We start from the raw sequence: 12420 nt of genomic DNA on the forward strand, positions 1-12420 counted from the left end.
AAAAAGATGATGATGGAAAGTAGCACAGGTATCAATTACTTAATTTAATGTAAATGAGTTGAATGCCACTGAAAGCAGAATGACCTATAACTCTATTGGGAAACAAATCCCAACACTTAACTAAAATATAAACACAAATCTAGAAAAGGCCAGGTCCTATGATAACTTCAAGAGACACTTTAAATCTACTCTATAAACAAAGGTAAGTACAACAAATTATGATACAAAATAATGTTCAATGTATATGTCCTTCACAGAATAACAAAAATATAAGAAAAACTAAAAAACTTGAAAAATAAACCTATCATCATAAGTGGAAGTTTCACTATTTAATTAAGAGGAAAGGACAAAACAAAAAATTTAAAATATGGAACTAAAATTAAACATAAATTAACCCTCTCCCCTTGCTAGGGGCCAACTTGACAGAGCCAAGTTCAAGAAAAGAAAAAATAGACAGACAGATGATAGAGAGAGAAAGAGTAGATATAGAAAGAGAGACTTACAGCAAATGTGGTAATATCTTAGTTGGGAAATCTCGGTGTACTATTACAACATTTTTCTAAGTTTGAAATTATATGAAAATAAATTTAAGTAAAACTTATAGTTAATATAACACGGAGACTGAGAAGTCCAGGAAATAACTCTTCTGGAGTAGAATCTTTCACAAAATTTGTTTTCATACTAGAATACAAAGATCCACCTAGGTTTTTGTTTGTTTTTGTTTTTTGATTGTTTGTTCGTTGGTTTGTTTTGTGAGATGAGTTTCTATCTTGTTGCCCAGGCTGGAGTGCAATGGTATGATCTAGGCTCACTGCAACCTCCACCTCCTGGGTTCAAGAGATTCTCCTGCCTCAGCCTCCTGAGTAGCTGGGACTACAGGCACGCGCCACCATGCCCAGCTAATTTTTGTATTTTTAGTAGAGATGGGGTTTCACCATGTTGGCCAGGCTGGTCTCGAACTCCTGGATCACCCGCCTCAGCCTCCCAAAGTGTTGGGATTACAAACTTGAGCCACCACACCTGGCCACACCTAGTTTTAATATGAAAACCTAGAGATTACATATGACACATTTTTAGATTATAATGCAAAATCATAAAACAACCCATCTGTAACATATATAAACTCATGTGTTTCACAACAATGAGAGAAACTTTATCATAAATATCTGTGGAGTTTAAGAAATATAATGATCTATATCCACCTAAAGAACTTAGAAAGAAACAAAAGGGAAAGTTTAAAACTAAGGGATAAAACTAAGGAAATTTAAAAAAAAAAGATATGGAAAAACATCAGAGACAATGGTATAATCAGACATAGCAGGATAGGTTTCAAATATAAAAAAGAAGGAAGTGGATTCAAGGAAAGAGTTAAGAACAATACAGTGGAAGTTACAAGGAGTACAGGCAGGAGAAGAGTTGAAACCAGAAGAACTAGGCTCTGGAGAAATAAGGTCTCCAATTCAACTTTGTAATTGTGAGTAACAGGAATGAGGGAATGTATACCAATTTGACTCTCCTTCAAACAGGCTCTCCATCTCAAATTAAGAGCATCACAATTCACCCCACCATCTATAGGAGAAGATCCAGAAGTTTAGGCAGAAAAAGATCAATGAAAGAGGCTGGCTGGTTGAGGACTGCACAAAGTAAAGAGCTCATGCCTCACTAGACAGCACTGACTGATTTTTGCTATGTGGAAATGAGAGCTCGATATTGACAGTACCACCAAGTTTAGAAGAGAATGCAGGCCAGAAGTGATGGCTCGCGCCTGTAATTCCAGCACTGTGGGAGGCGGAGGCAGGCAGATCACTTGAGGTCAGTAGTTGGAGACCAGTCTGGCCAACATGGCGAAAACCTGTCTCTACTAAAAATTCAAAAATTAGCCAGGCATGGTGATGTGTGCCTGTAATTCCAGCTACTCCAGAGGTTGAGGTAGGAGAATTGCTTGAACGTGGGAGACAGAGGTTACAGTGAGCTAAGATCGAGCCACTGCACTCCAGCCTGGGCAACAGAGCAAGACTGTTTCAAAAAAAAAAAAAAAAAAACAGAAGGCAGAAAAATAGATTGCCAAGTGAAACCTCCAGATTTTTAATGGCTAACAATAAATGTACCTTTTTTTTTAAACTATGTGGGCTAAACAAATCCTCTCAATTCTTCCCATTGCTACTGTTTTCTTTCCTCATACCGCCAGTCTCTTCCCTTCTCCATTCCATCTTTACCAATTTCAGTCTTTGTTTTCTAAAACCACAATGTCACACAAACCCTTTAAAAGCTTCTTGATGTCTTTTTACCAAATGCCAAACCTTCAGATGGGCCCCGAAGGTCTTAATGTGGTTGCAGAATCTCCTGCCTTAATCCCCGCAACTTAGTGTTTCGAAAAGACTCCCTTCTCTTTCCCATCTTCATGCCTTTCCAAAGCTATTCTTTCAGCCCGTCTCAACTCTCATCGGCTTCTATGTTCATTCAGCCATTAATCTATTCCACAAATAAATATGTAATGGGTATGTAACTTTGTGCCAGACACCAATCTGGGCACTGTCAATACAGCAGTAAACAAAACAGACAAAAACTTTTGCCTTTATAGAGTCACACGCAGAGACAGAAAACAAGTAAGATGTATAGCATGTCACACAGGAAAAGATGTTCTGGAGCAAGAAAAAGCACAAAGGGGCCTGGCGCAGTAGCTCACGCCCAGCATTTTGAGAGGCCGAGGCAGGCAGATCATGAGGTCAGGAGTTAGAGACCAGACTGGCCAACATAGTGAAACCCCATCTCTACTAAAAATATAAAAAATTAGCTGGTGTGGTGGTGTGCGCCTGTAATCCCAGCTACTTGGGAGACTGAGGCAAGAGAACTGCATGAACCCCTGGAGGTGGAGGTTGCAGTGAGCCGAGATCACATCATTGCACTCCAGCCTGGGTGACAGTGCAAGACTCTGTCTCAAAAAAAAAAAAAGAAAAGAAAAAGCAGAAAGAAAGGTTAGGGTGTGAGAGAGACACTGTAAATGGAAGGTGGAGAAGGCTGTAATTTAAGGCATCACTGAAGGTGACATTAGAGCAAACACCTGTAGGAACTGGGACAAGAAGGTTCCATGCCAAAGGAACAGCAACAACAGCAAAGGTCTCAGACAAAAGTGTGTCTGATGTTTCAAGGTGCTGTTCTACTCTTCCCATACAGACCAGCTCGAGTGACACTTACTCCAGGAAACCAGTTTAGATTCCTACAAACCAGAATTATTCATTCCCATGACACCATATCTGTATCTTCCTTAGGGCACCTTGTACAGCGGAAATCCTCTTTTCAAACATATACAGGAGTGATTATTGATCTATTAATCAAAAAAGTTAAAGCAGAATCCACTTAAAATGATACCTATTTTCGCCATTTTAGCCTTAAATACATAATTATACATTCATTTACTAGTGTAGCACCAAGACCTTTTTTTAGGGTATGAGTCTGCCAAATGCAGTTCCCCACTCCCTTGGATAAACCATATGCATAATCCATTAGATCTACAATGTTCATTTTCCTTTCCTTTAAGTAGAACACAGGCTTAAAAATACTTGCAATGTTTTCTGAGAAATCCTTCCAAAAGTTTACAAGGTTTCTCCACTCTGTTTCAGTTGTCTTGATCATAATTAAATTCATGCAGAGGCAATTCTTTCAGCTTCTTGTCTTTATCAAGTCTTTCCAAAGCATTTCGTAAAAACAACTTTTTGTGTTCATATTTCATTGATTTGAGTAATATTTATTAAATTATACTCATAAGTACCACTGGTATAAGTAAGTTTGAAAACAAATAAAACTGACTCTTGCTTAGTAAGCAGAAAAATCAAATGATACACAAACAACGAAAGCTAACCTAGCATTTGAGTATCTGTACACTTGCTGTGGGAATTGATTAGCATGTTTACTAAGGGAATGGTTACTCCAAGATGTCAAAATCAAGCCCAGCAAAGGATCTGATTAGACATTTCCCCAAAGAAGATATACAAATAGCCAATACATTCATTAAAAGATGTCATTAGGAAAATACAAATAAAAACGACATTGATACATAACTTCATACCCACTAGGATGGCCAAAATCAAACAGACAGATAGTAACAAGTGTTGGAGAAGATGTTGGAGAAATTAGAATCTTCAAACATTGCTGGTAGAAGTGTAGAATGGTGCAGCCACTTTGGAAAACTGCTTGGCAATTCCTCAAAATGTGAAACACAGAGTTACCATATGGCCAAGCAATTCCACTCCTAGATATATACCCAACAGAACTGAAAACATGTGTCCACACAAAAACTTGTCCATGAATGTTATGGCAGCATGATCCACAACAGTCAAAACGTAAAAACAACCCAAATATCCATCAGTAGAGAAATGGATATGCAAAATGTGGTTTATCCATACAATTGAATATTATTTAGCCATAAAAAGGAGTGAAGTTCTGACACCTGCTACAACATGGATGAACACTGAAAACATTATGCTATGGGAAGGAGGCCAGATACAAAAGAACACACCTCATATTATTCCATTTGCATGCATATCTAGAATAGGCAAATCCATAGAGACAGAAAGTAGATTAGCAGTAACCAGGGGCTGGGGAAGGGAAGAATGTGGAGTGACTATTAACAGTTTTAGGGTTTCTTTTTGGGATGATGAAAATTTTCTGGAATTACAGAGTGGTAACAGACAATTTTGTCAATATACACAAAACCACTTAACTGTACACCTTTTTAAAACTCCTATCTTGTTAGTGCCCAATAAATGCTTATTGATGGGGAATGCAAGGAAAGCAAGACCAGATGTCGTAAACAAAAATGTCCACTGTATATATCTGTAACAGACTAACCACCTCTGTAAGATTATAAGGCCCTTGAAGGCAGGGAAGCCCTCTCATATATTTCCCTTAACATCTAGTATATTAGATTACACTAAGCAGTATTCAATCAAGGTTTGCTAAATTAATTATTATCCATCCACACTTTACACATCAGGGATCTAGAAGAAAAAAAGCCCTGCCCGAGATTCCACATTGATTAGAAAACCTTACTTTTTATTCCCGAGAATCCTAAATTGCCACGAATAAGGCATTTCTCATAATCTGACATTGATATTATCCATTTATACCATTCCAACCACCATATAACAATCCAGAGGACCCACTTCTAGTTAAAACCTATTGCAAATTATCCACCTTGTATCTATCACCAAATGCCACTTACTGATCTCTCAGTATGCTCTTCTACCTCTTTAACCATATTCCCCAGGATAGAAATGCCCTACATGGTTAGCTTCATTTGTTCTTCTCAAATACCCTAGAGCCAAAAAGGACTATCATCATCTTCATGTTACAAATGAAAAATAAAAAAAGTCAGTCTAAGGTTACCTGGTCTCCTGAGTTCAAGTTTATCTTTCTTCATATACGTCATGGATAACTGGGAACTTTTTGGTAAGTTAGCTTTTAAAAGAATAAGCATAATAAAAAAGATATAAAATCAAAAGTTTTCCTTTTTAATCGCAGTAAATCTAAAGTCCGGAATGAGAGTGGAGAACTCAGCCAAGAGGACAACAAAAAAAGTCTTGTTCCAGCCTGGGCATCATGGCGAAGCCATCTCTCTACTAAAAATACAAACAATTAGCCAAGTGTGGTGGCACGCACCTGGAGTCCCAACTACTCAGGAGGCGGAGAATCACCTGAGCCCAAGAAGCTGAGGTTGCAGTGAGCTGAGATTGTGCCACTACACTCCAGCCCGGGCGACAGGAATGAGACCCTCTCTCAAACAGACAAAAAAGTCTTGTTTAGAACAAGAAGAGATAAACCAAAGGCCCACTGCTTAGGGAAGATGTAATATCAAGAGACAACAGGGCCAATGCCCTGTGCTTCATCTTCATCAAGAAACGTGACTTTCAAGCTAGGGAGGCCAGAAATCTGATAAAAGGAAACCAACTACTTCCAAGGTAAGTGGCATGGATAGGGGACAGTAACAGAATATAGAGCTAGTTCAAAAGAATCAACTCACATTCCATGATACTGAAAAAACTTTTACATCTGCCTTAAAATCTGCCACTAATTACCTAAGCTAACCTGACAAGGTGCCAGAAGACCAGAAATAAAAGAACTCATCCTCAAATTTCAAAAAAGGAGAAATGCAGGCCAGGTGTGGTGACTCACACCTGTAATCCTAGCACTTTGGGAGGTTGAGGTGGGCGGAATGCCTGAGCTCGGGAGTTCGAGACCAGCATGGGCAAAACAATGAAACCCCTTCTCTACTAAAATACAGAAAAACTAGCCAGGTATGGCGGCGTGCACCTGTAGTTCCAGCTACTCAGGAGGCTGAGGCAGGAGAATTGCTTGAACCCAGGAGGCGGAGGTTATGGTGAGCCAAGATCATGCCACTGCACACTCCAGCTTGGGCAACAGACTGAGACCATCTTCCCACCACCAAAAAAAAAAAAAAAAAAAGGCAGAATGCAGATCCAGAAAAACATCTATGGGTAAACCTGCCATGCAACTGCTGAAAAATTCTAACATGGATAAATAAGTTTTTGAATATACAAAAAAAGAAAGCCACCATCAGCTCTTTATTAAGGCAGGCTATATAACATGTGCTTTTTATTTAGCAAGATTACTAAAATGGAAAAAGGGAGGACGAGAGGATGATACATATACATAACCGAATCTAATAAGACAATCTGAAATAATCTTCTAAATAATAGGCTGGTGAACAAGATGGGAAAATGTAGAACAGCAGAAGCTCAAAAATCTGTTAAATTCAACTAACAGCATGCATAGCTAGTTGAACATCTGGTTGACTAACGTAACAACATCAACCAAGTTAGTAAAAAGTCTCCAGTAATATATCACAGGGTTCCATCCTTTTTCACAATCTAGACAACTTTTATTAATTTAATAAACCCATAGACCTCTTCACATTTGCAAGTGAAAAAAAAAAAAACCTGTGAGTGACCCAACACACAAAATCTGACAGAATCAGCTCCAGAAAGGTCGCAGTAGGCTGAAATGATAGTCCAAAACCAAAAACGAAAATCTACAGGGAGTCAATGGCAGCATTTAGTTTTAAAACTGAAATAGGCTGGGCGCAGTGGCTCACACCTATAATCTCAGCACTTTGGGAGGCTGAGGCGGGTGGATCACTTGAGGTCAGGAGTTCAAGATCAGCCTGGCCAACATGGTGAAACTCCATCTCTATTAAAATACAAAAAAATTAACTGGGAGTGGTAGTGGGTGCCTGTAGTCCCACCTACTCCAGAGGCTGAGGCAGGAGAATCACTTGAACCCAGGAGGCAGAGGTTGCAGTTAGCTGGGATCACACCACAGTACTCCAGGCAGGATAAGAGTGAGACTCCATCTCAAAAGAAAAAAAAAAGAGATGACAGAGTAAACTTCAGTTTGTGTGGGGATACCTAGATAATAAAAGCTACTAAAAAAAACTATGCACAATTTCAAGCTGCATTAATAGATGTGTGTATACAGACTGTATTACTATGGTTCTCAAATTTAGCAACTAAAATTTTTTTTTGCCATATGAATCGTTCCCAGGTCTTTATCCTAAAAAGTAACAAGAATCAGCCGGGTGCCGTGGCTCACGCCTGTAATCCCCACACTTTGGGAGGCCAAGGTGGGCAGATCACAAGGTCAGGAAATCAAGACCATCCTGGCCAACATGGTGAAACCCTGTCTCTACTAAAAATACAAATAAAAATAGCTAGGTGTGGTGGCGCACAACTGTAGTCCCAGCTACTTGGGAGGCTGAGGCAGGAGAATTGCTTGAACCTAGGAGGCAAAGATTGCAGTGAGCCAAGATCGCACCATTGCACTACAGCCTGGGCAACAGTGGGAGACTCTGTCTCAAAAAAAAAAAAATTACAAGAATCTACAAGTATCATTTAGTTAAAACTCTAGCTTTAGACCCAGTTATTCAAGTATATCTCACTGCTAGAAAACATTTTATTTGATCAGCTTAATTTATTGACATTTATATCAGTGATAAATATGCCTGAAAGAAGACTCAGATATTACTAAATCCAACTCTCTTTTTTAAAAGGAAAGGAAACTAAGAGAAATTAAGTAACTTGCCCCAAATTACACAGCTGTTTAGCAAGGGCCATGACCCCTAGATCAGTCTCTTTTTTCCCACATCATGTGGCGCCCACCCCTCTTCAATGCATACCCCAGGGTGACTGACTGACCCCCAGGCTTCACACACACATACAACACACAAAAACACAGGTTCACTTCCCAGGCCCTGGGACTTTTCCTGCCCATATTCACAGACCTGAGGTCACTCCAGGCCCCCAGATCCCATCTCAGAACCCAAAGAACACGCACGCGCCTAAACACAGACAGTCGTTCTGCATCGCCAACCCGTGTCTTCAAAAGTATCCAACCCTCTATTTCCTTTATTTCCTTTCTTAAAACTTGTACTATGCAAGTTAGAAAGTATACACAAAAACATTCCATCAACACATACTATATTTTGCTAAGAACAAATTAGCTTAGCAAGAACAAATACCCAGGACACATTAGCCAGAAAACTATTGACATGGTGTGATCACTTACAAGTTTGATAATATTTGTTACATAAAAAGGCACTCTAATATACAACTGGTTTTTATTCTTAAATAAAGTGTGATTATGTAAGAAAGCATTATCCCATATCTACACAACATCAGAAAAATAAAGGAAAAGTTATTTCACGGATGGAAATGCTTTTAATGGATATGCCATTGTTCACTGTGCTCAAAACTGCCCTTCCCCTCATAAAACATCACCATATGAAAATTATTAAAAGATGTATGGCCTTCAAACCTAAACAGCAGGCCAAAGGCTTGCTTCATGTAGGGTAGCATAAGCATCTGCGCTGAGATCCTCTGGCTCCTTTCTCACTCTTCCAGAAATAATGCCCCTTCGAGAGCCCAAAGGTACAAAGGTTGTCAGGCAGATTCCTAGTGGCCTGATGTGCCTCCTTCCTCCCTCTACTCAGCCTTGGATTAAAGAAGACAAGAGAAGGCTCCGAAATGATAAAAGGGTAAGTTAGCAAGGATGTGGCTTATGATCACTAGCATCTGCTAGGCCAGCTCTAGGAGGACCCCCCCACATGCCCCCATCCCATGAGACCTGAATGCCTCTTTTTGCCCCAGGGCCTTAATCCTTGTGCGCCTCTAGGACCCCTTTAGAAAGGAAGAGGGAACTTTACTGCCGGGACCCTCCTCCCCAGTGTTATCCATTAAAGCCCCAGCAAGCTCTTTGTTTCCAACAGCTGTGGAGGGGCAAGCGGCCCTGGAGAGAGGGGACAGGTCACTCCCTTGCTCCCGCTGCTGCCAATATCCAGGCCTTCCCGCAAAACACAAACACGGGCAAGGCATCTTCCCTGGGACCCAGTTCTCTCTTTCCACACCACTTTAATAACCCAGGGTTACACGTTGCTACACAAGGGCACTCCCTGAGACCTAATTTCCTCTTTCTACACCCAAACCCTACACAGGATGATGACTCCCAAACCCCCTCCCTTTGAAAAGACACAAATGGGGTTCGCTACAGGGCACCATCCCTCCTCTTCAATGCATACCCCAGGGTGACTAACTGAGCTCCAGGTGTGTCACACACACACAACACACAAAAACACAGGATCACTTTCTAGGCCCTGAGACTTTCCCTCTCATATCCACAGACCCGAGGTCACTCCAAGCCCCCAGATCCCATCTCAGAACCCAAAGAACACACACGCGCACCTGCATACACACACTCACACAGTCACTCTGCATCGCCAACCAGCGTCCTCAAGGCAACCCGTTCCCTTTATTCACACGACCCCTCTCCCGGAGACCCCAGTGCCTTAAAGAAGACCCTCTCCAGCACATGGTCACTCCCTTGCCCTCACTCTGCCCAGCCCCTCGCCCTCTCCCACCCACCGCACTCCGCGCACACACACAGATCCCTGCCTGGGGCGGCCCTCCCTCCCCTGAGCCTTCACAACACAAACACGCGCTCCCGCGAGCACACCCACGACCACACCGGGAGCCCCTGCCTGCTGCTCTGTCTCGCCGGCCCCGGCCCCACCGCCTCCCCAGGAGCCGGGCCGCCCTCGCCCGGCCACTCGACACACTCGGACGCACGCACAGCCACTCCCATCCCCAGCGCCGGTCCCCAAGCCACACCGCACGCTCGCGCCCTGTCCTCCGCCCTCGCTCACCCTCGGGCCCAGATCCCTGGGACCCCCACGCCGGGGTCTTTCCCAGCCTGGCGGACCGCGGGGACCAGGAGGGAGGCGGCAACGGAGGGGTGGTGAGACCTAGGGCCGGCTCCGACCGGTCCTACCTGAGCAGTTGATGCTCTTGCCTTTGCCGCCGGGACAGTCCCCGCCGCCGCCGCCACCACTCGGGGGCTGGTTGGACGCGCGGCTCCCGGGCAGAGAGAAGGCGAAGAGCAGAAGCACCGACGTGTAGCAGCAGAAGGCGAGCGGGGGCGCGGCAGGCAGCCGGAGCGGCGCCTCAGCGGCCGCGGTGCCCATGACTGGCGCCCCTGGACGGCGGGAAGCGCAGGGAGCCGCAGGCCAGGGGCATCCAGCCGCGCGCCCACAGCCCTGCCGCTGCCTCGGCGCCTCCTAGCAGCCGCGCCAAGGAGCCGGGGAGCAGCCCCTCAGCATCCCCGCCCCACCCGCAGCGCCCGCCAGGCCCGGGCCCGCGGCGCTCGGGACGGAGTCGGTGGGTCCGGGCGCGTGCGAGGGTCGCGGGCGCGCGAGGGTGCGCGCGAGGGTGCGAGCCGGCGTGGGGGAGACCGCGGCGAGGGGAGCGAGCGGGCGCGCGCGCGGCGGGCGGGGGTCGCGGGCCCGAGACAGGCCCAGCCCCTCGCTCGCCTCCTCGCCTTCCCTTTGTGTCCGTGGCCGCTGCCACCGCGTCACAAAGACCCCGGCCCGCCCGGTGAGGGGCGCGTGACGGAGTCGCCGGCGGGAGGGGTGGCTGCGACCCCGCCCCGCGCACACCCCCAGCGCCCGAGCCGACAGCTCCGCCCCCGGCCGCGGCCGGCGCCGCCTCCGGGGGAGCTATTGTTCCTGCGGCGGGGCGGGGGCGCGGGGGCCGGGGTTGTGGCCACCCCTCGGCGGTAGGCAGCTCGGTAACTGACGTGTTTGCCGCCCTTTATGAGCGTTTTTGAAGCGTTTCCTTCGCCCAGCAGCAGGGCTGGGAATGAGGGCAGGTGGTCTGTCATATATCTGCAATACTTTTTAGGTAAAGAAACAGTCGCAGAAGAGGTAAAGGTGACTTGTCCAAGGTCGCCTACCAAGAAATGGGCAGGACCAGGATGGGAGCCCAAGTTCTGACTCTTGCCAGGCAGTTCTCAGAGAAGTTGGGTGAATGGTTACATTTCTAGTTTCCTCACCCCCCACCTCATTCCCATAGACTCACATACAACTGAGTTGAAAATAGTTTTATAAAAGTCTGTATTGCCCTCTCCCCACAACAATAGCTGAGATTTAGAGAGGATTTTCTATATAGAAGGCCTGGTGAAAGCTTAATGTGCGTTCTCTTCAATTCTTTTTTTACAGGTCTCGGGGGGAGTTTTCATTCTTATCTCCATTCTACAGATGAGGAACTTGGGACCCAGAGAGGCATAGTGACCTGACTCCCAGTCCAGTGCTCTTCCTACCACATCCTGCTAAATGATACCCAGACATAGGTACTAAGAGCATGGGCTGAATTTTGTGAAAGTCCTCTGCCTTTTTCATGCTATTATATTTCCTCCCACCCCAGAAGGAATTTTAAGTCTCATTGAAAAACTGATCAAGTTGATTCATAAAATTAAGAAATGTGTGAAAAGCTACCACAAGCAAAGCCACATTAGGAAAAATGTCTTCAGTGCAAATATGAGACAATATACTTAATATAAAGGTATATGTCAAGAAGAAAAAGTTGACATTATAGAAAAATGGGAAGCTTGACTCTTATTCACAAAAAGTACAGACAATAAATATATGAAAATAGATTTGAACCCACCAGTAATAAAAGATTAAAACCACAAAATTCTGGCCGGGCACAGTGGCTTATGCCTGTAATCCCAGCACTTTGGGAGGCCGAGGTGGGTGGATCACCTGAGGTCAGGAGTTAGAGACCATCCTGGCTAACATGGTGAAACCCCCGTTTCTACTAAAAATACAAAAAATTAGCCAGGCATGGTGGCGCATGTCTGTACTGCCTGTAATCCCAGCTACTCGGGAGGCTGAAGCAGAATTGCTTGAACCCAGGAGGGAGAGGTTGCAGTTAGCCGAGATCACACCATTGCACTCTAGCTTGGGCAACAAGAGTGAAAGTCTATCTCAAAAAAGATAAAAATAAAACCCACAAAATTCTTTTTCCTTTGGATGATTAACAAGAGTTAAAAGAATTGGCAGACTGAGCACTACTT

General features: G+C 44.4%; 1 protein-coding gene across 1 annotated transcript in view; it reads right to left on the reverse strand.

Annotated features, from left to right (window-relative positions):
* The window catches only part of TMEFF1 (transmembrane protein with EGF like and two follistatin like domains 1), a 94475-nt gene extending 83548 nt beyond the window's left edge, over positions 1 to 10927 (reverse strand). Inside the window, exon 1 of the mRNA XM_064379468.1 lies at positions 10339 to 10927. Coding sequence (XP_064235538.1) covers positions 10339 to 10531 — 193 coding nt within the window. The 5' untranslated portion in view covers positions 10532 to 10927. The remainder of the gene's footprint in view (positions 1 to 10338) is intronic.
* Positions 10928 to 12420: the final 1493 nt, after the last annotated feature.

Source organism: Aotus nancymaae, unplaced genomic scaffold, assembly GCF_030222135.1.
Source record: "Aotus nancymaae isolate 86718 unplaced genomic scaffold, 86718_ANA_hifiasm-v0.15.2.pri h1tg000003l, whole genome shotgun sequence".
NCBI classification, from domain to species: domain Eukaryota; kingdom Metazoa; phylum Chordata; class Mammalia; order Primates; family Aotidae; genus Aotus; species Aotus nancymaae.